The 27782-nt window shown below is 40.1% G+C and overlaps 1 protein-coding gene and 1 long non-coding RNA gene across 7 annotated transcripts in view; one reads left to right on the top strand and one right to left on the bottom strand.

Moving 5' to 3' along the window:
* The window catches only part of RASEF (RAS and EF-hand domain containing), a 226647-nt gene that overhangs the window by 45189 nt on the left and 153676 nt on the right, over positions 1 to 27782 (bottom strand). For 4 of the 5 annotated variants that reach the window (XM_059924555.1, XM_059924551.1, XM_059924552.1 and 1 more), the window contains 4 exons: positions 13677 to 13823; positions 9903 to 9993; positions 5863 to 5958; positions 2101 to 2178 (listed from right to left, as the gene is read on the bottom strand). In XM_059924555.1, the coding sequence (XP_059780538.1) occupies positions 2101 to 2178; positions 5863 to 5958; positions 9903 to 9993; positions 13677 to 13823 (412 nt within the window). The remainder of the gene's footprint in view (positions 1 to 2100; positions 2179 to 5862; positions 5959 to 9902; positions 9994 to 13676; positions 13824 to 27782) is intronic. The other variant, XM_059924554.1, reaches the window with a different exon arrangement.
* LOC132366987 (uncharacterized) overlaps positions 1 to 27782 on the top strand; it is a 94949-nt gene that overhangs the window by 63592 nt on the left and 3575 nt on the right. Inside the window, exon 3 of one of the 2 annotated variants that reach the window (XR_009503630.1) lies at positions 22854 to 23138. This is a non-coding gene — a long non-coding RNA (uncharacterized LOC132366987). Of the gene's footprint in view, positions 1 to 15913; positions 16107 to 22853; positions 23139 to 27782 lie in introns of those variants that run through there. The other variant, XR_009503631.1, reaches the window with a different exon arrangement.

Here is a 27782-nt window from a genome sequence, read left to right as displayed (position 1 = left end):
GGCACAGTGCAGGTCATTAGACTCAGTTTCTTTTACCCGGGTGAAGTGAAGTCAAGTGTAGTGTAACCTTCCACACATCACTCTCACCCCTCCACAAGTCTTCAAATCTTGGTGTTCAAAGAATTATCAATTCAAGGTAATTTGAAATTTTCATAAAGTATTAAAGTGTCAAAAATTAAATCCTCAAAGCTCTTTTTTAAAAATACTTGACATTTTGGTGTGAAACTACAACAGTCAAGAGTTTATCATGATGTACTTTAACATGTTATTGGCAAATTAACAGAGACCAAACATTTAAACATCTGTTTTACTTAATGAGAGCTGTGGAACTACTGCTAGATATTCTGTGGAATTAACAATACCTGTTACCAGGTAGACTGGCTACTTTTCACAATAAATCCTATCACCTAACATTTTTAATTTTGCACTTAAAAATAAGCCAGTGTGGTTAGGAAATTTCTATATTTTTCTTAAAAACAAAAAAACAAACACAAAAACAAAAAAAAAAGAGAAAGAAGAAAAAAAATCATTGGAGGCTTCCAGTTCAATATGGTGGACTGGGCACATGAATTTGTCTTCTTTCCCTTTTGAGACCCCATTAACATGAAATACCAAAGGAAATAAACCAATAAAAATTAAAAGAATGGAAGAGGGGCCCATCAGCAGTCAAGTGATTTAAACATATTGCTGGAAAAAGGAAACTGGATGGCAATATGCTGACAAACGGAAGAGAGTAGGGGAAAAGGAGGTCCAGAAGATGTGTGTTGAAGGTTCTGCTGCAGAACAAAGAAGAGACAACTGGTCAGGCAGAACCCCAGAGAGTGAGAAGGGGGCCTGGAAATAGAGATTAAAACTGTACATTAAGACATGCTGCCTCTCAAGCCTTTACCTGCTCTTACCCTAGGAAAGACGAGCAGATAAGCCAGAGCTGATTCCAAAGGCAACAAGATGGGGCTCGTCTTTTTAAAAATAACTGAATGATTCCCAAAAGGAAAGCTAAGACTTCTCTCTGAACATCCAGGCCCCATGCATCTGGTAATTGGGGTCCTATGTCTGACAGCCAGCTGCACACACAGAGCTCTGAGGAAGGCCATCTTTCAGGGGAGAGGCCTTGAGCTAAACTGATGTTTGCCTAGTTGTACAGGAATCCTACCACAGCTACCTAAAATGATCAGAAATTCCAAGATGACATCTGGGTAGCAAGTTTAAAAAGCAGCCAGTCCAATAAGAATTGAAATTTCCTGGACTCCAAAATTAATATTTTCAAGGAGAAAAAAACAAATTCCATGTACTGGAAAGAATAAATAAGAAGTTGCAAGGTATCAGTAATATCATGAAGATGGCAGTTTCTTTTTACAAGAAACCAAAAACTCCACCAGAGAATCCAAGAGAAGTAAGCAACTCACGAGAACATTGTGATCCAAGCACAAAACCAACTAAGAGGTTGCAAAATCTGAAACTGGTAATGCATAAAGGGGATTTATCTGACCACAAAGCTGGGGGACCTTCTCTTTTGAGTGGCACAAGGATAATGACTGGCGAGAAAGAACTGCAATTCTAGCTCACTTCTTGGCTCTGCAGGGAGAATATTTAGAGTCACGATAAAGGAAATGTTCATTATTGGTTTTCAACTTTTAGAGTCAACCTGAAAACAAAATAAAGAAAATGACGATAATATAACAGATGTAGATGTTATCAGTTTTGGCAACAGAAATACTAAAGATATGGTCAGCAGAAGATGGAAAAGGGACAGACAGAAAAGTTGGAGGAAGGGCAGGGCAATAATACCTCATCTTAAAAAGCCAGGGAAACAGATAAAAGTTGATGTTATAAGAATGCAGGGGTTAACTATTTAAAATTTAAAGGCCATGCTATTATTGCTTTGAATAAAAAAAAAAGCATTTACAATAGGTATCACTGAGGGAAAAAGCCTGCATAAATATAATACCTTTAGTCAGAGGTATTTCAAAGACTTTAACTGTAGTATTAATTTCTCTTTAAGCTTTTATTCCTGGAACATTGAAATCATAGCATGATTTTATTTAGGAAACAGTAGTCTAACAGGAAATATATTACTGTAAGTGAAAAGTTAATTCTTACCATTGATAAATCATAAATTTGTTTTTTTAATGCAGCCACATCTTCCTTTTGACTTATGTGTTTTGAGTGTTCTTCTAGCTGAAAAAGCAAATAAAAGTTGGGCGTTTACAAACTCACTTTGAATTGATTTGGTTAAGTTTAGGAATATATTTGCATATAGATATGGGAATTCTAGAAGTCTCCAATTTTCAACATTATACAACCTTATAAATCATTAAACTACATATAATCCAGAAGGACTTGAAAATTTGCTTTAAATAATTTAAACATTTAAAAAAGGGGTTTTCTTATTTCATGAATTTTCTTTTTTTTTGCCAAGGTACATTTTTTTTTCTTTTTTTTTAAATTGAAATATAGTTGATTTACAGTGTGTTAGTTTCAGGTGTAAAGTACATATTATACATATGTACTTATGTACAATTACACACATATATATATATTCTTTTTTTACATTCTCTTCCATTATAGGTTATTATAAGATACTGAGTATAGTTTCCTGTGCTATACAGTAGGTCCGTGTTGGTTATCTATTTTATACATAGTAGTGTGTATATTTTTCTTTGAAACAATGGAAAAGCCGTTTTGGGGAAACCATTCAACTATCAAGCAACTCAGTCCTCCCTTTTTCAGTTATGTTGCGTATGAGTCTGGACCTTTATATTCTCTTAAACTTTATCTGCATTTAACACTTTCTATTCTATATCATAATTACTTATGAGTGTTTTAACTCTCTTACTAGAGGTCCAAGATTTTTAAGAGCAGAATTGGTGTCAAAAATCAACTATGTTTTCTTCATGGTGATGTCAAAAAATGCTTATTTAATGATTTAAGTCAATAAAATTTAAGTATGATATGAAGTTAGAGACACACACACAAAATTATATAAATACACAAATGAGCTTTACTTCCTGGTTGATTACTGAGTATTACCAGACTAAATTGGCTCAGAAGCATCCCTAACATGGACAACAAAAATGTCTTTCTTACACATAGCTTACATCCCTTGGGAAATGTGGGGATTTGTGGGTGTCCATTAATAGAATATGCATGCATTGATCAAAATGAATGTGACATTTCATCAAAATCTAAGTACTTTGATGATAGACTTTCTTCATCTTGCCAGATGGCATCAGTGGAAGGTTTTCAAGTGGCTGAAGCCGAAAGAGCCACTGATTTTAAGATCATGTCAATTTCAGAGAAAAAAAATTGTGGGGAAAAAAATGAGTTTCTCAGAACCACTGACATAAGGAAATGGCTGGCAATTATACTAAATCTGTAAGCTTCTGTATATTCCTTTACAGCTTTTAACATGCTCTCCCATAAATCATCTCTTACTCTCTCGCAGAACAACCCTATCAGGCAGGCAGGAAGTCTGGTATAAGTGAGAAAGCACCAACTGTGTAAAGACAGAAAGACAACCCATTGCTTATTAGCTGAGTGACTTTGTGCAAGTTATTTAACCTGGAACTCAGTGTTCTCATCTGTAAAAGTGGGAAATTTGCACTTTCCTCAGAGAAAGTTTAAGAATTCGATTTTTTTAAATTATGAAGAAGAGCTTACTAAGCTACAAAGTCAATAAAATGTCAGTCACTATGGTTAGACAGGACAGTTTATTATTAATCCCATCTTACAGATGAGAAGCTAACGATCAGAACAATGAAGCCAGACTTCCCTGGTGGCGCAGTGGTTAAGAGTCCGCCTGCCAATGCAGGGGATACGGGTTCAATCCCTGCTCCGGGACGATCCCACATGCCGCGGAGCAACCAAGCCCGTGTGCCACAGCTACTGAGCCTGCGCTCTAGAGCCCGTGTGCCACAACTACTGAAGCCCGTGCACCTAGAGCCCATGTTCTGCAACAAGAGAAGCCACCGCAGTGAGAAGCCTGTGCACCGCAATGAAGAGCCCCCGCTCGCCACAACTAGAGAAAGCCCCCCGCGTGCAGCAACGAAGACCCAATGCAGCCAAAAGTAAATAAATGAATAAATAAATAAATAAATAAATTTATTTAAAAAAAAAAAAAGAATGATGAAGCTAATTGTCCCGGGTGTTACAGAAGAAATTGGCACAGTCTTTTTTAAATTTAAAAAAATTTTTTATTTTTGGCTGCGTTGGGTCTTTGTTGCTACACATGGGCTTTCTCTCCAGTTGCGGCGAGCGGGGGCCACTCTTCGTTGCAGTGTGTGGGCTTCTCATTGCGGTGGCTTCTCTTGTTGCGGAGCACAGGCTCTAGGTGCGTGGGCTTCAGTAGTTGTGGCATGCGGGCTCAGTAGTTGCGGCTCGCTGGCTCTAGAGCGCAGGCTCAGTAGTTGTGGCGCATGGGTTTAGTTGCTCTGCGGCATGTGGGATCTTCCCGGACCAGGGCTCAAACCCGTGTCCCCTGCATTGGCAGGTGGATTCTTAACCACTGCACCACCAGGGAAGTCCGAAATTGGCACAGTCTTGATAAGGACTCAGGTCTCGTCACTCCTGACTCTTACTGTTCAGTGCCTATTTGGTCTTCATCATATGCTATATGAAAAAACAACTCTGTGTCTCCTCTTGCAAATATTCTCTTAGTTTAAAGATTTGGATGACACAGAAATAACTGAGGAAAGTGACTAGGAGAATCTGTGACTGTAGCATTAAGCAAAGGATTGGTCCATTCAAATTCTGTAATACAAGAATAGTATTATGGTCTAATGACCTTTGGAAATCAGATATAAGGTTGACATTGATAATACTTTTCCAAGAAGGATACTGGGGAGAATTCTTAATAATTCCAGAGGTGTAAGTTGCAGTAACCCACAAATGCAGTTAATTGTCACTTAATCTCATTCAGTATAAACACTGGAAGGAGCTTTAAAGGTTATCATATGAACAACCAGAGAAGCAAAGTGATGTGCCTAAGTTCACAATGCCACTTTCGGGGACGATTACTTTTTAAGTACCCATTTTCATTTTAGCTAAGGTTATTTCCATTAGTTATGGAGACAATCCACATGCAGGAAGTGAATCCAGTATTATGCTGGAGCCAATGTGTACCAGCAGGAGAGAGCCTATTTATTTTAAGCATTTCTTCCCAAACTCTGCATTCAGTGATGTCAACTTGGTAGCTTGAAATCAGTAATGGTGGGAATACTTATACCATGAAGATCGGCAAATGATACAAATGCCTCCTCCCTTCCTCCCCTCTCCAGAGCCTGTTGTTAAACATCTACCAGCATACCATTGAGTGAAATGGACCCTAATCATTAGAAACCAAATAGAGCAGAGGCCAAAACCAATCACACCTCTGCTTTCATGTCAACAGGTTCTCTCCCACTTCTTGCTGATCAGCGGTCCTCTAGATCTGGAACTTTCCACAGAGAAGAGAAATATTCATTTCATTTAATAAATATTCACTGAATACATATACCTTGCAGTAAGCTGAGTGTAGGGCTACATGACCAGGAAAGACAATGTCCCTGCTGTCATAAGCAGACAGTCCACTGGACACGTGGGACGTGAGCGCACTTGGTAAAGACCAAAGAAAGAAAACTGAGGTTTGATGGACAACTGTTCAAGGGACCAGAAATATTTATTAGATCTATGCAGAAGATAGGCTGCCCTTAGAAACAGAAATTACGGGCCTTTAAAAAGAATTCTTGCAAAGGAGTCCAATTTGATTCTGAAATCTGATCTATCCACTGCTTCAATATGATTCTGCATGTTTTTAGTTGCTAAAAATGTAGACGCATTGAGATACTGAAAGTATCCCTCAAAGTCCAGCTGCCACATACCTACCTTTTTGAGTTTCTTTATTGTCACCTGTAGATCTCCCACTTCTGTTTCATACTGACGCCTGAGGTCACTGAGGGCTTCTTCAGCTTTGCGTTTTTCCTGAAAGAAAAAAAAAAAAGATTTTATTGATTTAAATAGGTTCTTCAAAATCCTGTAGGTGAAAAACATTTTGTGTCAAACTAAGGCTGACCCCAAGTCTCCTACACAGAGATAGTGAGAAGGTAAAACAGAAGTAACCAAACTTTAGATGCCCAGCACTTCTGGAATGGAAACTTACAAGACTGAAAGAACTGCGGAATCCCACAACCTACATACACACGTAACCTGGAGTGACACCTCTAAGACCACTACTCAACTGTGATAGAAGGCTGCAGCATATCAATTAACTAGCTAATTAAATACTGCTGTGTTTAATTAAAAGCTATGGCACAATCAAGGGCCCCAGTGCTTGCCTGAATCCTATCATGTCATCAGGGCTCAGGAAGGCCTGATGGGTTTACTGTTTTTCCAAGAGCTTACACCTTATCTAAATTCAAACCACATCACCTGCAAATTTCTATGCAAAGTGCTGCCCCATAGGCTGGTACTTCTCATGTGTGTCACCCCTGGTGCAGAGAATGGCAAAAGGGCACTCCAGGAGGTCAGGGGCTGCAGCTCCCATGAGCCCAAATATCTTTCAGTTTCCTTTTTCTCTTAACACATTATGGAATTTAATATCCTATGTTCTGTATTCAAATAAAGTTTTAAGTTTATAACCAGTGGAGTTGAGTGTAATAAGACCTAAATAAATGGAGAATATATCAGGTTTGTGGATTATTCATTATTAATAAGATGCCAGATCTCCCCCAGTTGATCTATAGATGCAATGAAGTCCAGTCAAACCCCCAGCAGGTTTTGGGCTTTTGTTGTTGTTGTTTTTCAAAATTGACAAGCTGATTCTATGGAAATTGAGGACCTAAAATAGCCAACACAACTTTGAAAAAGAACAAAGTTGAAGAACTAGTACTAGACTCATTATGGAACTAATTCAAGACATTATAAAGCAATAATCATCAAGACAATGTAATACCAGCATAAAGATAGGCAAATCAATCAATGGAACAGAACGGAGAGCCCAGAAATAAACCCAACACAAATACAGAAGACTGATTTTGGACAAAGTGCAAAGGCAATTCAGCAGAGAACAGATAGTATTTTCAACAAATGGGCTAGAACAATTAGATATGCATATGCAAAAAGTATGAACTTTGATCCATACCTTACAAAATAGATCCTAAATGTGAAATCTAAAACAATAAAACTTATAGAAAAAACACAGGAGAAAATCTTTGCAACCTTGGGTTATGCAAAGATTTCTTAAATATCAAAAACATATCCATGAAAGAAAAAACTGATGCATTGGACTTCATAAAAATAAAAAATTTCTACTCTTTAAAAGACACTGTTAGGAGAATGAAAAGATAAGTCACAGCCTGGGAGGAAATATTTATAGATCAGAATATATAAAGGACTCCCAAAACTCAATAATAAGAAAACAAACAACCTAGTTTTAAAAGTGAGCAAAAGATTTTAATAGACGCTTCACCAAAGAAGACGTAAAATGGTTGCCTGACAAGGAGGGGCAAAGAAGGATGGCATGACACAGGGGCATGGAAACCAACAGTATGTGAACGTACCTTTATCTTGATTGTGGTGATGGTTTCTCGGTATATACACATTTCCAATCTTATCATATTCTACACTTTGAGTAGGTACAGTTTATTGCATGCCCATTATACCTCAATAAAGCTGTTACAATATATTTTTAAAACCCTAACTGAAACAATGGGATAAACACTATATGTGCAAGAGGAGTCAAGGTCAGGAAGAGGTGAACGTGGCTAGAGGACTAGGGGAGGGCACTGGGGAGAAGGGGAGACTTTCTCTGATCTTTGCAAAATTTAGGAAAGTGGAGAGGAGTTATCAAGGCAAAAAAAACAGCTGGAGTGCGAGCAGAGCAATGAGCCAGGCCAGAGCTGCGGGGTGAAGAACTGTGTGTGGGGAGCAAGGTGAGCCACGCTTAGTGGAGGTGGGTTAGGGAAAATCTTCAGTCAGCGTGGATGTGTTATTCCAGAGAGACCAGGAGACTGGGGCAGACTGGCACACAGGTGTCATCCCAGGGCCAAAGCTGCTCCATTGGCAGCAGTGTGCTGAGGTTTCAGAGACCACATCTGTGCAGTGACTCACCAGCCACTTATGCCATCGCTGTGGAACAGAGAAAGATGCCATGTGTTCACCACCCCTGTACCAGAGCCAAGGAAACTGAGGAAGATGGTATAATTAACAAAACATGAAGTGATAAGGGGTAGGGCCATCGTCAGGTGTCCATCACCAACAACCAGTTTGGGAAGTGCTTAGCTGGAAGAGGCAGAGATTTGATGACAGAATAACACATATGCTTGATAAGTGTGTGATGAATGAATGAATGCACAGATTAAATGGATGGAGAGGGAAAAAGGCAGAAAAAAATAGGATGTTACTGTTTCTAGACTAGAAGAAATAAAGCGCTAACAAAAGAATGGGACAATTGGGCTTCCCTGGTGGCGCAGTGGTTGGGAATCTGCCTGCCGATGGGGGGGACACCGGTTCGGGCCCTGGTCTGGGAAGATCCCACATGCCGCGGAGTGGCTGGGCCCGTGAGCCACGATTACTGAGCCTGCGCGTCTGGAGCCTGTGCTCCGTAACAGGAGAGGCCGCAATGGTGGGAGGCCCGCGCACCGTGATGAAGAGTGGCCCCCACTTGCCGCAACTGGAGAAGGCCCTCACACAGAAACGAAGACCCAACACAGCCTAAATAAATTACTTAATATTTTTTAAAAAATGGAGTATCATTAATAATAATAAAAAAAAAAGAATGGGATAATCATTGCAATAAAGCTGGACCATGGACTTTGAGCCATTCACTCTGTGAACATGACTTCCAAACAGTTATTAAGTGTGTTATTAAGAGATAAGACAACCAAGAGACCCGAAGGCACACATGTGGTAAAGCAACTGAAGGTGAAGAATCTGAAAGGACTCAAGGTACGCAGAGCACCGGAAAAGAGCAGAACAGCAATGGCCACGGTGCCCCTACCATACCTCAAGCACTGCACTAGGCACGCATACAGATCACCAGGCTCGACCCTCCTTAAAGCAGGTAGGTGGCATTATCCCATCTAAAGTTGGAACAACAAAGGCTCAGAGGTTATGTTATTTTTCCAGTGCCACTTAACTGAGATGGGGCAGAGCCAGGAGGCAAACTAAGGTATATTGGATGCCAACACCCAGGCCCTTCTCACTCAATTTTCTGCCTCTCAGAGTTAATGGGGAAAATGAATAGAAAAAAAGGGAATGTTCAACCTGATGTTAGCTACTCAAAGAAATATGTCTATTTTCTGTTTTCAGTAAACATCAATCACCCAAATATATTTCATAAGGGAAAAAGATAATTATTTCTCCTATGGAAATCACTGAAGGTAGCACCCAACTTTCAACTATGAGAGTTCCTATATTGATGAGTAAAAGTATGTCCCATTGTAAAACAACACTAAAATTTGCAGAGAGCATTTTAACTTCATTGTAATCTAGATTTAAAGTAGCGGTGGACGTGGGCAGCAAGACAGTGGTATTAAGGGTGAAGCCACCATCCTTTACGAAGGCGGGCTCTGCCTTCTCCTTCAGGCCTCAGCTCTCCTGTCTCCTCTTCAGAGGCCCCTGACCTCCCAACCCGAAGCAGCCTGTCTATCACACATGCCATTTCTTTACTGTGCTTGTTGCCATCTGAAATTAGCCACTTTATTTGATTACTTACTGTCGTCTCTCTCTCTCTCTCTCTCTCCCTCTCTCCTTACTCTACCCCCCCCCCCCCCCCCCCCGCCCACAAAACCACCAGCACTAACAATGCCCTTGTTGAGAGCGCCTGTGGCAGTCTGGACTTGCTGCACCCGGAGGATGCCCGGTGCCCTGTCCATAAAAGGTGCTCTGAGGATTCGTCGCATGAAGGGGCCATCCCACAGACTCACGTCTTTCCGCGTCTTGTGTTCTGCAGCCTGAATCCTCTGATCCATTTCCTCTTCCAATTCACTCAGCTGCATGGCTGCCTTGTCCTGGGCTCTGAAATTTAAGAGGATGCACACCTTTTCATTGTACTCTTGGCCTTGTAACATGAAGAGAAAACTCTGACCTCATCTATTTCAAGCTCTCTATTTTACAGATGAGGAGAAACATACCATTTAAAATAATATTCCCTGGGGCTTCCCTGGTGGCGCAGTGGTTGAGAATCTGCCTGCTAATGCAGGGGACACGGGTTCGGGCCCTGGTCTGGGAAGATCCCACATGCCACGGAGCAGCTGGCCCGTGAGCCACAATTACTGAGCCTGCGCGTCTGGAGCCTGTGCCCCGCAACGGGAGGGGCCGCGATAGTGAAAGGCCCGCGCACCGCGATGAAGAGCGGTCCCCGCACCGCGATGAAGAGTGGCCCCCACTTGCCGTAACTAGAGAAAGCCCTCGCACGAACAGAAGACCCAGCACAGCCAAAAATAAATAAATAAATAAAAATTAAAAAAGTAGCTATAAAATTAAAAAAAAAAAAATATTCCCTGTTCCTTCCACATAATAAAATGATGTTGGCAATTCGATCAGTTGGGTGTAAAGGGACATTAAAACTAGATATTAAATAAGTGGAATAGAGTAGATTACATGGTCTTAAACTAGATTGTAGCAAAGAACAGAGAAAGATACCATATTGCTGGGAGGCTCTCAATAAATTCTGAAAACCTTTTTTGCTGCGATGACTGAGCTACAATCCCAGACAAGAAAAGAACTCCATGGCAAAGAGATGGTTAGATACAATTCTGAAATTTTAGCATACGAAACACACAATGCTAAATGCTATAGTTAGAAGGGAAAAAAAGAAGAGATCTCAAAAATTATTTCTGATTGGTTCCCTAAAGTTCTAGAATGTAGATATAGTTGCCCTTTAGAAAATTCCTGTTTCTTTTATTAATACAATCAATAAATCATATTTCTGTGGAGGCAGAGAACACTGATCTGCCAAAAAGTTAGAAATGAGAAAATTTCGTTGAGAAGATACCCAGATAGTTTTATTTAGCAGTTGTCTAGTATGGAGACACCTGTCACTTCACAATGATTGAAGCTTCAGATTAAGCCCTAAAAAATTTATTTTTTGTTCTCTCTCAGCTCTGTGTCCAATTATCTAAGTTTTCACATGCATATGTCTTGTCTACTCAACTAGATTGTAAGTGACTTGAAAGCAGCCACCGTGAGATTTAGAGTCAATTTACTTGGCCCAATGACATGGTGTTAATAAAAGTAGAAACAGGACCTCAGTAGAAGGCCTCTGTCTTCCAGTCTGATAGCTTCTGCTATACCATCCTACCTGCTTTCAACTTATTTACTCCCTCCCAACACAATTTGTTTATGCATTAATTTAATTTCTACATGAGCTTCCAAACAAGCATTGATGGGTGGAGGGAAGACGCGGCAGTAAAATTCTGAGTGACTTATCACTATTTTCTGCTCCTGTGTACTTCCTCTTCACCTTACAGCCTGCCCGAGGTTATGTTAACCAAGTTTGGACAGTCAGCTAGTTCTAGTTTGTTTACAAACACTTGATGTTTGAAATCTAGGCATTATGTATCTCCACAGCAACTTTCGGGGTTTTTTGGTCAACTCTGGGACTGGGAATAGCTAAGCCACACATCCCTTTCTCCCTTTGTTACAACCATTTTTTTCCAGCCATTCCTTCTAGACATCCAGTCCCAAACATCTGGGCATCTGGGACTTCTCCCGAATGTGTTCCTTCTGCCTTTTTCACTTCTGAACAACTCTTTTTTCTTTCTTTCTTATTTTTGGTGGGGGGGTAAATCAGGGTAGTCTATAATGACACATTGTTTGCCCCAGCAATTCCCAATTCCCAGTAAAGCGTCCACCATGTTGGGAATGTCCACTTTAACCTTAGTCCAGGGCTCCTACCAGGACACTGGGAACCCCTTCTTCAGGTGCAAGTGCTGAGCAAAAAGACTGAGGCCCTCCCCTAACCAAAAACAGAGGTGGGGACGCATGGTCCTTAGTTAAGGATGTAAAGGAATATTTACAGTAGTCACTTAAACACCTCAGCAAGGTCTCTGCCAGCTCAGAGAGCAGCCTTTAGGAGGCCTTGGGCTTAGGATGGAGCCCGACTTCGGATCCCACCCACAGAGCACAGAAGCTGGGAGGAGAGAAACACCACCAGCTCCACATCACGTGACGCACTCCGTCCACAGCAGAGAGCAGCCCCGCTGGGAATGAGAGCAGAGGGAAGAGAATGCCATTCTTTTTTCCCTCATGGGTTTACACAGGACTATACTTAGAGGTTATGTGTGAATGTGTGTGTGTGTGTGTGTGTGTGTGTGTGTCCCGTGTATCTGTGTGTGGGTCTGTGTATACGCACCTGTGTGTGTACAGGGGAGTTAGTGTGTTTTCACAGATATTCACTGGACTCTTTACAAACTCAGTATGTGTGTCTGCCGGTCACCCCTCAAAGGAGGCCAAATCTGGGGCTCTGATCCACACCCCAGAATGCTCTACAGAAATTGATGATCTGAGGACCGCCCTATGATCCCACTGAAAGCCTCTAGCAGGCAAACTTGAGGGAAAAGATCGGAGTCAGGAACTGAAAACGTTCACTTAAAAAGCCCCTGTGAATAGTTCAACTCTTGTATGATTCTAGGACTATAAAAACAGTCCTATTTAGCATCAGTGTTTTAAAACATTTTCTCTTCTATATTTTAATTACTTCACAGGGTCAGCTAGATAGTTTTATCATCATGTGGAGGGAAAGAATAAAGAGAGAGGCACAGCCTTCACCTGCCCCCACGCAAATGGGGGGCATCCTATGAAAGGGGCCGTTTACAAGTTCTGGGCAGAGACCAGTGTGGTACGCAGCACACTGGGAGCTGCTGGTGGCAGAGCACATGGAGGTGAGGAGCATCTGTGGGGCAGAACGCCCAGGAATTGTGACAAACAAAATGCCCTCTTTCCCAATATACGCCAAAGGGGTGTGGTCTTCCAGGGAACAAAGAGGCTGATGTTTGGATTGCAACACATATAAATTCTTTTTTGGCACTGGGTTGCTGTTAAAACCAATAAGATATCCTATGTAAGCCAGCTGTGGCTTATATAAACCGTATGAGAGTAAGGGTTCAACGGTTTTTAGGCTTTCAGGTCAAGCTGGTGAGGAGGGTTAGAGAGAGGGAAAGAAACACTGCTGAGCACCCACCATGTGGTAGGCCCAGTGCCAAGGGCTTCACCCAAGCCTCACCATGAGGTCTCCACACCCCGAGGATGTGAATATTTACAGCCTCATTTTGCAGATGCAGAAGCTGAGACTCAGGGAGATTAAGTAACCTGCCCAAAGTCACTCTTCTGTCAGTGACAAGGCCAGGCTTCAAATGGAGTCTGCCTGCCTTTCTGGATGAAAAGTATCCTGTATGTTTCAAGTGGCTGGATATAAGATAACGAATCTCTTTGAACTAACTGTTCTATGTGGAATCCCAGGGCTTGAAGGGTTTATATGGTAGGATCATGGGGACCTGCTGATGGATTGCTGGCTGACCCTACAAAGTAGTGTCTGACTCAGCTTCCCTCATGCTGGCTTAGTTTAGAAAGCTCCAGATTCCTCAGGTTCGGGTCGTCCCCCCATACCATATGATAATGCAGTTCCGTCTTTGTGCCACTTGGTCAGAGAGCCAGTTAAAGGACCCCTTCTGCCACTTAGACAGGAAAGACTACAATACCTCTTCACTGCAATGGCCAGGTTTTCCATTTCTGTGCTTTGAAGTTTGATCTCACGGATAAAGTTCTTTATAACATGTTCATATGGCTGAATTAGTCTTGGCTCCACGAGGTTGATGTTTTGATACAAGGTACTAACTTGCTCTTTTCTGCCAAAAAAATTAGATTAAAAATTAAATAAAACCGAGTAAAAAAAGTCAAAATTTCAGAATATTTTTTAGGAAAGAGACACATAAGAACCAAGGAAGAAAAATGTAACAATAGAATGACCAGAATGGAGGGAAGATAGCAGTCAGAGATGCTATTGCACTATATTCTTCATATTATTATTATATTTTTAACAGTGGAACAGCAACTTCATTTTTTTCCCCAGCTTTATTGAGATATGACTGACAAATAAAAATTGTACATATTTAGGTTGTACAGCGTGATTTTTTAAGGTGTACAATGTGATGATTTAATATTAGAAGATGGAGGCCAGTGAGGGCAGTGGACATGCACAGGGAAGGACTTTTTTTGTCACTGCTGGGTTTTTTTCTTTCATAGAAAGTTAAATAGATTTACAGAAAAAAAGTTAGGTAGCAAACTAATTACTTAATAATATGTTCCACCAATCCCTATAAGACATACTTCAGACTTTATGATCATAAAAGTACATATACCTACTGTTTTATAGTCAGTTAAAAATTATTTCATATATATTATATTTATATGTGAGAATCCTCATACTTGTTATTATTAACATTTGTAAAAGACAAATATTTCAGAGTCATTTCAAAAGAAAACCTGGTAAGACTGGGCAGCTGTTCTGCTAGGGGATAAAGGAGTGAGTCAGTGAGGCTGGTGGTGTCCTTGACTCAAGTTTGGGAGCTGATGTTCTGAGTGATACAGAGACAAGGCCATGTGAAGACACAGTCAGACCGCCGTTGACAAGCCAGGAAGAGAGGCTCTCACCTCCAACCCTGCCAATACCTTGATCTCAAACTTCCAGCCTCCAGAATTGTGAGAAAATAAATCTCTGTTGTTTAAGCCACCCAGTCTGATATTCGTTATCAGAAATACCTAGGCAACCATAGCAAACAGTGAAAATTTCCAAGGTCACATAGTGACTGAGTGGTAGAATTGGGATTCAAACTCAGTCTGATACTGCAGATCACACGGTCAACCATTACATTATATTGCTTCCCAGGGGTGTTAAACATCTGAACCTTGGCAGAAAAAATGGGACTCAAAATCATTACACAGAACTATGAAACACTTCAAAATGTAAGGTATATATTAACCCAAAGCTTATTTAGGCATGGCCCCGAGGTGTGTCCACGGAGCTATAAACTCTCCCAGCTTTTATCTTAAAAATAAACTGCTCAATGTGTGCAGAGGCCAATTATGATTGAAAAGAACTGCTCAACTGAAATATTATTAATAAACCTGCAGGAATAAGTCACTTTATTTGGTGATATAAGACACAGAAAGTTGCCATCATCCTTCCTGTCAGAGCTGAGTACAAATATTGGCTACGGTAGTGAGCCATATTTATTAAAGAGGAGCAAAAAAAAAAAAAAAAAAATCTCTACTCTTACATCATCCCATGTAATTTCAACGTACAACAGGATCATTAACTTCCTTGCCTTTTGTCATTTACTGACCATCAGCGGTATACGAAGCATAAAAACTTTCTCGTTAATAGGGACCTGCCTGTCAAGGATGGCCATTAAGATACTGTCACCAAGAGTCCTTGTTTCTTGGCTACCTGCACAGCAATAAAATGTTCAGAAGTAGATGTCTCCGAAAATTCCCTGAATTTCTGAAAATTTCTAAAATAAGAAAGGAGCATAATGATTGCAAATTCTCTTGAGTCCTTTGCTGGTCCTGGTATTAGAGAGAATTTCAGGAATAGTTTACAGTGAAGTGTACAAATGGATTAATTATAGAACATGTCTGCCACTGGCAGGAAATAAGTTACATGGTTAACTGTTGTGTCAGAGGCTAGCTGGATACTCATCTACGCTGCTTCTTTTTATAGGGCACACAGGGGAGAACTGACACCTCAGAACCCTGGGCAGGTAGACTGGAGCCATGTGACTAGTTGTGGCCAATGGAATGGGAGCAGAAATGATGTGTTTGCCACTTCCATGTTTGGCCCCTAAAATCCTTTGTAAGATCCTCAGCTCTTAAGCATTCTCATTATCCCTCTCTCATATCTATTTCCTCTCTCTCTCTTTCTCCCCTCTCCCCCCAGCCCTCTCCTTCTCCGCCTCCCTCCTCATTTCCTCATCCTCATGGCTGAAGTGAAAAACTCCACTATGGCGAAACCATGTGATGAAATATGTTTGGATCACCACACGGAGGGAAACTGCTCGGGAAGGATGCCTGACCGCGTCAATCTTCCCAATATGAGAGAAAGAAATGTTTGTATTTTGTAGAGCCTAAGGCTTGGAAGTTCTTTGTAAAAGTCAACTTGAACTTAAAAAGTTGGCGTCATACCTTCCTAATTTGTTTTTTTAAATCATCACCTTCCAGATTAAATTACTTTCTTACCTCCTTCCTTGATAGCTTCATATTAAATAAATAATAAAACTTCTATGACCAGGGTGAGTCTTTACTGCCACCATCCATTCTCTTTCAAGGGAATAAAAAACTATTCTGAAGCATTCATATAGTGAAGCAGACATTTATTAAGCACCTTACATATGCAGTCCCAGCAGTGATCTCAGCTTTTAAATGTACTATTCACTTAATCCTGACAACAGCCTTATGAAGAAGTTATCACTAGTATCCTCTTTACCACAGAGGAAACTGAGGTCAAGAGAGGTTAAGTATCATTCTGGTATCGGAGCTAGGATTCCAATTCAGCCCATCTGGCTCCAGAGGAACTAGCTCTTCATACCAAAAGTAAGTGCTAATCTGCTTTTCAGGGGTCCCAAGTGCATGTCTCCATTTAAAAAACTTTGATGTACCAAGATTTTTTGAAAATTATTTTAGAGGATAGGTATTATTGCTACAAGCACCATCTACATTACAAAGGGACTCCTTTAACGAATGAAGGCACAACTAAGATTAAGATGAGATAATCTGATCAATTCTTATTTACCTAAAGCTATTTGGGGAAAGCACTACCGTACACAGTGAGGCACACTCCCTTCTCCCCCTCCTTTTGTCTGCTTGGTTCATTCTGTGAAACTTATCTGTGAAACTAGAGAACCATCTGGATTATGCCTACAGACTGCAATGCAGTGCACTTGGCGATTTTCACACCTGATGCAAAAAACAAAACAAAAACAAAAAATACTTTATCTTAACAAGATAATACGTGGTCCCTCTATGTAAGATTTAAATGCTGTGCCCTGTACAGGCAGCTAAACACCTACGGATTCTTCAGCTCAACAGACTGAGTGCCATTACTTGGTACCAAGACAGTCTTTTTGTTCTGCTCCCGAGACTACAGGAGTCACCGGTCTCTCCCAGTGTCCTTGCTCCTGACGTCAAAGGTTAAACAAGCAGACCACACAATGCAGCATACACAGCTCTGTTTTCTCCTAACCCTCACCCAGGGTGGTGCCTCTGGGTGCTGAAAAGGGTGCCCGGTAGTGACAAGACTTAATTAAGTCCAGGGCCTCATATAAGACAACTATGCTTGGATTCACAAATACCATGCAAACCTGTTTACAGCTGTACTAGACAAATACTGGGTAAAGATTAAGGGTCAGGTCATGCACGTTAGTCAGCCAAGATGAAAAACAGTCTCTGCTTCTGTTCGGAGAGAGCCACTCACGCTAAAAATAATCTAATTTATATCTTAAGGAAAGAGATCAAATGAAAATGAGAAAGACACACCCTGGATTACCAACTGGTTTTAGATGTTTAAGATCTGAGCCTTTTCATCTTTTTGTTCAATAAATTACAAGACGGTTTGTATGAAAGACAGTGATAATGGCAAACTGCTGATGAAAAATTCACAACTTAAAATTTTAAAATGATCCCTGGGAAATAAGCATTGTAAATTGCAAATATTCCCACTGAAGCGGAGAGATAAATTATCTGAATTTAGGAGGAAAAAAATAGGTATAATTAAGATTGGTAAAAATTTTAAAGGTCACATACTTCCATAGGATTTACATTTTACTTAGAAGAGCACATATTTATCTATGTTTATGCATTTGTAATGTAGTAAGGCCAGTATTTAGAATGCCTGGACACCTCTGGTCTCAGGACACCCCTGGGAAATAGTCAAGTGCAGACAACATCATTCCAGGCTAAAGAACACAGTGACCCAGTAAGGTTGGTAGGAAAATTGGCCCTTAGATTCAAAGGCTTGCTGCTTTAAGCACTGAAATAGAGAGCTAACCAATTTATTCAAACCGTAAGTTACATAGATCTAAAACCCTAAATGGTTCTCTGTGGACAAAAGCAAACAGTATTCAATGCCAATGTCTACATCATCCTACACTAGGGATGGCTGGAAGAAAACTGACGCTATGACCCTAACATCTGAGCACGGGAAATTAAATATCCAGGCAATCCAAAGGACACTATGTTAGATCCTGGAAATAAAATGCTAAGAAACATACTGAGTACCTTCCCTCATTAGGCTCACCATGAAGATTAAGTACAAGATGCTCTGATAGCATAGAGCAGGTGAACATGACCAAGCCTTCCAGTATGATGACCTGAAAGATGAGTAGATGCCAACTAGGCAGAAGTGGGGTGGGGGTGGCCTGTTCCAGGAACCAATAACCATAGGTTGAGGGGTTTGGGGGCAGGGGAGGGGCCGGCAGCAGTTCCTGTAAATGGAAGAAGCTGGTGAGGCTGAAGAGCTTAGAGTGGGGGAGGGACCAGCAGCATCAGATTGGGGGAGAAGTTAGCAAGAGCCAGGTGACTGCACAGAGCCTGAAAGCACGGTAAAGACATGGGAGAGGGGCAGTTATTCTGAGAGGGTGGTAAGGTGCTGGAAGGTTTAAAGGAAGAGACAACATGATCAAGTGTACATCTTAACCATTCTCAACTTCTCAAAGTTTTGGCTGAAGCAGAGAATTAAGCGAAGGATTTTGAAACAGGTTTGCAGATAGGAAGGTAAATCTAAGTCTACTGTAATTTAATCCAGAAATGTGGGACTTCAGGACTTTTCACTAGCTTCTACTTTCCTTTATTATAGAATGTGTAAAATTATAGACAACTAAAATCTTATCATATAGACAGATCAATGAAACAGAATAGAGAGCCCAGAAATAGACCTACATAAATATAGTCAGCTGAACTTTGACAAAGGAGCAAGGACAACACAATGAAGCAAAGACAGTCTTTCAACAAATGGTGCTGGTACAACTGGACATCCACATGCAAAATAATGAACCTAGACACAGATCTTACACCCTTCATAAAAACTAACTCAAAGTGGATCACAGATCTGAATGTAAAATGCAAAGTTATCATACTCCTAGAAAATAAGCCTAGGAGAAAACCTAGATGGCCTCAGATAGGGCGATGCCATATTAGATACAACACCAAAGGCATGATCCATGAAAGAAATAATTGATAACCTAGTCTTCATTAAAATTAAAAACTGCTCTGCAAAAGACAATGTCAACAGAATGAGAGGCTAAGCCATAGACTGGGAGAAAATATTTGCAAAAGACACATCTGATAAAGGACTGTTATCCAAAATATAAAAAGAACTCTTAAAACTTAACAATAAGAAAAACAACCTGATTACAAAATTGGTCGAAGACCTTAACTGACACCTCACCAAAGAAGATATACCGATGTCAAGTAAGCATAAAAAAGATACTCTATAAAAATTAATAAAAAAAGCAACTATACTTCAATAAAAATTAATGAAAAAAGATACTCTACATCATATGTCATCAGGGAAATACAAATTAAAACAACAACAATCACTACACACCTATTACAATGGCGAAAATCCAGATCACTGACAACACTAAATGCTATTGAGGATGTGGAGCAACAGGAACTCGCATTCATTGCTACTGGGCATGCAAAATAGTAAAGCCACTTTGAAGACAGTTTGGCAAATTTTAATAAAACTCAGCATTCTTTTACCATATGATCCAGAAATTGTGTTCCTTGGTATTTGCCCAAAGGAGATGAAAACTTATGTCCACACAGATGTTTATAGCAGATTTATTCATAATTGCCAAAACTTGGAAGTGACCAAGATGTCCCTTAGTAGGTGAATGGATTTTAATAAACTGTGGTACATCCAGACAATGGAATATTATTCAGCATCCAGACAATGGAGTATTTTTCAGCACTAGAAAGAAATACGCTACCAAGCCATAAAAAGGCATGGAGGAACTTTAAATGCATATTACTAAGAAAAAGAAGCCAATCTGAAAAGACTACATACTTTATGATTCCAACTACATGACATTCTGGAAAGGGAAACACTTGGAGACAGTAAAAATATCATTGGTTGCCGGTGGTTGGAGGGGAGGGATGAAGAGGCGGAGCACAGAGGATTTTTAAGGCAGTGAAATACTTCGTACGATACTATAATGATGGCTACATATCACTGTACGTTTGTCCAAATCCACAGAATGTACAACAGCAAGAGTGAACTCTAACGTAAAGTAAGGAATTGGGGTGATGATGTGAAAATGTAGGTTCATCAGTTGCAACAAATGTACCACTCTGGTGGGAGCTGTTGATAATGGGGAGGCTGTGCATGTGTGGGGGCAGGGGGTGTATGGGAAATCTCTGTACCTTCCTCTTAATTTTGCTGTGAACTTAAAACTGCTCCAAAAATAATAAAGTCTTTTTAAAATCTGATAGTTCATTTCTCTTTGGGAATAAGGATAATGAGTATATTCCTATTCAGGTGACACCAACTGATCTTTTTGGCTGCCCTGAACAAACCATACTGTCATTTAGTCAGTTGAAGGGGAAAGGCTAAGCCTCTTTCCCCCTTACAAGTTAAGTGAAAATGAATGATTTCAAAATGTGCTCTTATTACATAGTGCACATACTTTCAGAATAAACCCCAACTGACTGGAAAATAAATTCCAACAGCCAAAATCCAGCTGTGCTGCTAGAACAGGGCAGCATCAGTTCTCTTTCGGAGATTCAAGTCTTGCTTTCCAGACAGGATGTACCTCTGCCCACTAACAGCCTCACACTGGCCGCCTGTAACTGGAAGTGATTCCAGTCTGTTTTCTCACAACAGGTTTTGCTCTTCATTAACTCAGTCACAGAATGGTGATCTGGCTCTCCCTTCTAGAGAAAACAAACGATGGTTTACTCAACCTGGTCCCACTACCCCACAGACTGGGAAACACAACCAGTCCAGTGGCCTGGGCTTTTCTCAGCTGTTTTGCTGCTGCTGAGTCAGAGGATGATCTAGTTCAGGTATTCAACCACTGTTGCCTACTCCAGGACCCCCAGCCCGAATACATCTCCTGCGGGTAAAATTCCTCCTGGATTCACGTCACCCTGAAAAAATATTTTACTTGCCTAAGTACTTATTTGGGAAACATTTCCCAAAAGGTTTTATAAAATGGAAACTTCCTGGCAGGTGAGCATGTTAACTAGATTTATGCAAAGTCTAGAAACATTTCAAATTGCAAATTGCTTCCTCTTTAAAAATCACTGAAATTTAGTTACTGGGAGTTTGCCAATGGGGGGAGGAAGACAGAGCCAGCAAGAGGCACCGTGCTGAAGGTTTAAGGACCGCATACTCGAAACAGCTGAGGGCTCCTGAAGTCAGGAAGGAGGAGCGCACGGGGTAAGTGTAATGGCCTGGCTAAATTCACATGCTTCCTCAGCACATCCTGGCCTTGTGACCCGCGGCGTAACACTCAACCCCTTGAGCTCCAGTTTCCTCAGTTATAAAGTGGGTATAGTACTTGAACCTACCACGAAACGTAAGGATTAACCCAACTGGAGCACAGACAACAGTGCAAGGCATGCTATAGGTAATTGATAAACATTAGCCATTGTCACGCTTCCTCTTGACTCCTCTCCCCAAATGAGTTGGAGAGAACTAGGTGGTTATCTCCTGTCTGCTTCTATGTTGTGTATTGGAAAAGGGCTGAAAGGAAGAAAGCCGTGTGGTGTGGAAGCCCCTTGGACTGAAATGTTGTCTTATGGGGCCAGTGCAGGGGAAACTGAAAAGTGAGAGCTGGGTCACGCTCGAGGTCAGTGTGCAAAGCTTATACAGTCCAGGAGTCAGTAAACCTTTTCTTTAAAGCACCAGATATAAAATATTTACCACCTCTGTTGGAACTACTTAACTCTGCCATTGTAGCATGAAAGCAGCCATAGACAACAATCAACGAATGAGCTTGGTTGTGCTCCAATAAAACTATTTACACAAACAGGCAGAGGGCCAAATGGGCCTTACCTTGATCCCTGTTATTGTGTATTAGCATAAGGCCCTGAGCACAGGAATGGGGATGGGGCAATGCAGACCTAACCCTTCTGTACCCAGGAACACAGGCCTTTGCTCTCACCCTGTCCCTAGGTCCATATCAAATTTTTTTATTTATGGACATCACATTATCAATGTGCTTATATATGTAGACAGTGGGCAGGTATATGTGGGAATATGTGTCTTTATTTCAGAGTTCTTACCTTATAATGCACATTCACTCTCCCAATATTTCTCTTCTATCAATTTACCTTGAGTCAAGTTAAATGTAGGCATAATCTAGTAATGTTAGTACAACTATGTGTATTATAGTTATTTTTCACTGAAAATTTCTATTTTGGCAGGAAAGATAGGGGTTGGGGAGAAAATAAAGAGTGCCATATCAGTTTCTATGCTAAATTTTCCCTTCAGATGACATCTGTCATCTTCCCAGGTTTGCCAGGAACAATTCCAATTTAAGCCTGTTGTCCTTTAGCATTTATCCAGAATTTCCCCTTTTCTGTAATCAAAAAGTTGCATTAACAGGTAGTAACTGTTATTAAACCGTGTACTAACTATACTTTAAAGGTTTTTTTAAGCATTAAAGTTATTAACAGCTGCATTAAAATAAGCCAGGGTGAGTTAGTGGATGTGCGCTTTTTACCTTCAGCGGTTCACCTGGTAGCGTGAGACATTTGTGCAGTGAAAAGACTTCTCACTAATGTGCTGCTAAATCAGAAGACAATCAGTGATAAACCCATCTCTCCTTTCCTGACTCTCTCTAGACACAATGTAACTAAGACTTTCCTTTCAGGAGCCGGAAACAGGAATACTCACTGATAAAACAAATTAAGCTTGGACAAGAGAAGCTGGATACAGATAACTCCTACGGGTCTCGATGGTGATGGAGAAAGATGGAGGGGTCTGACCTGCGGGCCACCTGGAAAACCAGCCAGTTGTGCCGCTACCCGCAGATAGATGCACAGTGCTGCCGGGAAGCCGTTTGGCCACATCAATGGGAAATTAGGAAATTACAGGCACAGTGTACAGGAAATAGGTACAGTAAACACAAGTTGGAGAGTCCTGCCACAGAGCAACAGTAAGTAACTAGAATGTTTTCGCTACTGTGATTTAACCATTTTTAGTGTGGTTTAAATGTATAACCAGTTATTTTACTGGATGGTAATGCTTTTACATTTTGCAGTAAATCCTTTTAGCAGCAGTGACCCCACAAGACAAACAAAGATGCATGCTTAATAAAAAGTTCAGTACCAAATTTCCTTTCCTCAAGAACAATGGTGATAACCGTGTAACTTGCTTGAAATATTTAACTGTCACAGCCAAGAGGAGCCTCAGGAGGCATGACAACTAAGCATAATGTGGTGTCCTGGATGGAATGATGGAACCAAAAAAAGGATATTAGGGAAAAACTGAGGAAATCTGAATAAAGTATGGAATTTAATTACTAATAATGTATCAATATCATTTCATTAATTTTAACAAATTACTACACCAGCGCAAGATGTTAAAAGTGAGGGAAAGTGGGTGCAGGTTATATAGGAACTCTCTGTACTATCTTCACAAGTTTTCTGTAAACCTGAAGATATTCTTTAAAAATAGGCTTATTAGAAAAAAGTTTGTCAGCATTTATCCTCCACTATAGTGAATTAGAGTGATATCACTAACCACATGAACCAGAAGGCACAAATCTCCTGAAGAAGCATCAGCATCTACATCTTTTAAATTTATATTCTGTACCAAAATAAAATGGAGTTGAAAAGGCCTACATTTCTGAAGCATCTAAGTATGGGAAAACATTCAAAAGAGTCATAAATGGAGACAATTTATTTTACAAGTCTTGTCTTATAAAAGCTAAGAAACTTGTCAAAGGATTTGTCAAAGAAAGTACTTGAAGGGAGGCAAAAACAGAACTTGTGACAATCAAGGGCTGAAATATTTACAAAAGTCAATATTCATACATGTCAGTACCAAAAAAAAAATTGAGAATATCCTCTGTTTAGTAGAATCTGCCCTAAGCTTATCACAGAATTTGCTCTAAAATCTACATGCAAGGGCATACACTCCTCTTCAACCTGCTGGCTGCCTTTTGCCTTGATTTAATTTTCCCCTTTCTCCTTTCACATTGTTTCCAACAGGGAAGCAGCCAATATTTGCTATATAACATACACTAAGAAAGCTGAAGAGAGTCAAAAATCGTCAACTGGAGAAAATGTCCTGTGGGGATTTCTAACTAATATTTCTGATACACAGAGACCCCTTCATTTTCTTCCACTTCAGATTTGTGTGTTTGTGGGTTGAGGATGCTGAAATCAGAACTCCATCCAAGCTAAATGGCTAAAACAATATGGTGAATCCTAAATATATTTCAATAATAAATTAGGATGCATTTTAAACAAAATAATGTTTAAGTTTATAAATATTATTATATATGTGAGTTCCAAAAACAAATTAAATCACATGATTTTATGAAGATCAACATGGACTTATTAAAATATTGCATTACATAGATAACCCATCACCAGCTTCTATAGAAGATAAGGATTTGCTTGTCTTTCTAAAATCTCCCAAAGACTTCTTACTATACACCACAGAAACATGAGTACCAGCAAAGAACTCATTTTCTCTCCTAAAATTAGCATATTCTGGGATATAAGTGCATTCTATCTGTTCACTCAGCAGTAAACATTTTTTTTAATTTAACTTCTTTATTGGAGTATAATTGCTTTACAATGTTGTGTTAGTTTCTGCTGTATAACAAAGTGAATCAGCTATACGTATACATATATCCCCATATCTCCTCCCTTTTGTGTCTCCCTCCCACCCTCCCTATCCCACCCCCCTAGGTGGTCACAAAGCACCGAGCTGATCTCCCTGTGCTATGCGGCTGCTTCCTACTAGCTATCTATTTTACATTTGGTAGTGTATATATGTCAACGCTACTCTCTCACTTCATCCCAGCTTACCCTTCCCCCTCCCTGTGTCCTCAAGTCCATTCTCTACGTCTGCGTCTTTATTCCTGTCCTGCCGCTAGGTTCATCAGAACCATTTTTTTTTAGATTCCATATATATGTGTTAGCATACAGTATTTGTTTTTCTCTTTCTGACTTACTTCACTCTGTATGACAGACTCTAGGTCCATCCACCTCACTACAAATAACTCAATTTCGTTTCTTTTTATGGCTGAGTAATATTCCATTGTATATATGTGCCACATCTTCTTTATCCATTCATCTGTCGATGGACATTTAGGTTGCTTCCATGTCCTGGCTATTGTAAATAGTGCTGCAGTGAACATTGTGGTATATGACTCTTTTTGAATTATGGTTTTCTCAGGGTATATGCTCAGTAGTGGGATTGCTGGGCCATATGGTAGTTCTATTTTTAGTTTTTTAAGTAAACTTACTTCTTGAATTCGTATTTAATATATATTGAATAACTGCTACTAACTATTGAATGACTGGCATTTAACTCTAAATTATTATTGATATCATGAAAGGATAACTGTTAGGTGCATAAGCTACAGTCACATTGTCTTCAACAGTTAAATCTCGACCTTATGCTTGAGTATACATGATACTGGCAAGGAAATCTGTTGGAGATTGTATACAACCTGCTCTGGCCTTCTTAAAAGTCTTTCTGAAAGGTTATAGGAGTTAGCCCTGATAATCATGTAGTTAAATGAGAATTTCTTTTCTATGACATCTTTGAACTATCTTAAAACTATTTGTATACATGTAGTGTTTGTTTAGTTACTGTACAAAAATATCACAGAAAAAATTTTAGTCTACTTTTAAGAATCATTGACTTTTACCTACCTACCTTGCTACCTAACCATCAAAAACCAATAATGGCTTTCCAGTCTCTCTGTTTATGCAGAGATGGACGAAAAAATATCAAAATAACGCAAAGTTAGTTGTAGAGATTTTCTTACAAATTTTCTTGAACACACTTCCCCTCTAAAATAAAATGTTGTTGACATCTTTAATTTTGACATTTCAACAGTTAAAACCCTTTGAGAGGTTCTTGGTCTCATTCAATGATGCCTAGGGTATATTTTCCACAAGACAGAAGTTTCCTGAGATAACACTCCACTGCTCATCAACTTTGCACTTCATTGCTTCCCTAGCAACCTGCAGGGAAGTTTAATTACTTTTTCATTTGATTTTCTGAAGAACCAAAGGGTGATTTTCTGAAGAACCAAAGGGTGATTTTCTGGAATGTGATTTAAAAAAGAAGGTAGCCGAAAAAAGCTATTAAAATCTGACTTTTCCACATTATACCAGGATCAGCTGCCCGGAAAACTAGTCCCCTTCTGTGCTCCCAGAGCCACAGTCCACTGGAAGAGCAGCCAACCTGCAGATTTGCAAACACCATCTCCTGAAGGTATCTGATCTCAGCCCCTCTGGAGAGCCAAGAAAAGAGAAACCGGTCTTCTCTCGGGTCATCATCTTAATTCTCTGGTTCATCAGATGATGAAAAAGCAATTTCAGTCAACTGTGCACTTACATTCATTTCAGTTTACATTTTTCATCCGAAACCTTTATTTTGCCCTCATTTCCAGTTCTGCTTCCCTGAGGTATGAGCTGCCCTCTCTCACCTGTGTGGATAACATCCCTTCTGGAGTGTACAGTTGGCCTAAAAGCTACTAAACAAAATGGAAATAAAAGCTGAATGGTTGCTTTAAATACAAGTGGTACTAAAGAAGGAGCTGTAATAGGTTATTACAATAATCGGCCTGAGTGGACAAGGAGACCCTCACAAAGCAGCAGTATTTGTTTACCTCCATGTACAGTTTTTGTAGCATTTCCCCGAGACTCAAAGAAAAGAGCATTAAAAATAATTTCAATAACCAACTATTGGTCTGGGGCCCAAGACCCAGGTGCAAGACTTGCCAGACTTCTGTGGATTTATCTCAGCATAACACCATGCCTGCTCTTGGCTAGGTGCATACTTCTCACATGTATTCATAATAATATAAATCCATGTTCTGTGCTTTTCTTTTTTTTTTATTGGAGTATAATTGCTTTACAATGTTGTGTTAGTTTCTGCTGTACAATGAAGTGAATCAGCTATATGTACACATATATCCCCTCCTTCTTGGACCTCTTCTGCATGGGATAATTTCTACAAAGACAATTAGAACTACAGTGTCTACCTTGGGGAACTTTCAAGATGAACGAAAGGGGGCAAGGAGTTAAAATATAAATAAAAATGGAAAAGGAATAAAACTGCCAAAAAAAAAAATTAATTTCAAAATGACGGCAGCACTCCAGCCCTTTGAAGCTCAGGCATCTGGCCCTGAGAAGAATACAAAAGCAAACAAAGTCAGGAGAGAACAAAGAGCAGCCTGTGAGCCCCCTCCCTGGCACAGGAATAACTAATGCATTCAAAGGGGTTCTGAACACAGTTCTAATACATCTGACCAGTTTGCTTTCTGCGTCTTCAGTAAATGAAGGTACCCAGGAAGGAAGGAAGAACTGACAATAGTAAACCGTCACCTGGCAGCCTGACAGCCAGAACAGAAAATGCACACAGGAACTCAAAAAGCCAAGCTGAACTACCATCCCCACAAATCCTGGGGATACGCTACACCACAGCCCAGGATGAAACTCAGCTTCATAATGATGACCCTGAGTTAGCAAGGAAAGCTGAAGTTATTTTGAAAACAGTTATTAAAAGCAAGGCACTGTGTGAGTTCATATGCTTACCAAAAGATGGACTG

The sequence above is a fragment of the Balaenoptera ricei genome, chromosome 6 (genome assembly GCF_028023285.1).
Source record: "Balaenoptera ricei isolate mBalRic1 chromosome 6, mBalRic1.hap2, whole genome shotgun sequence".
Lineage (NCBI taxonomy): Eukaryota > Metazoa > Chordata > Mammalia > Artiodactyla > Balaenopteridae > Balaenoptera > Balaenoptera ricei.
This window is presented reverse-complemented; position numbering and strand designations above follow the sequence as displayed.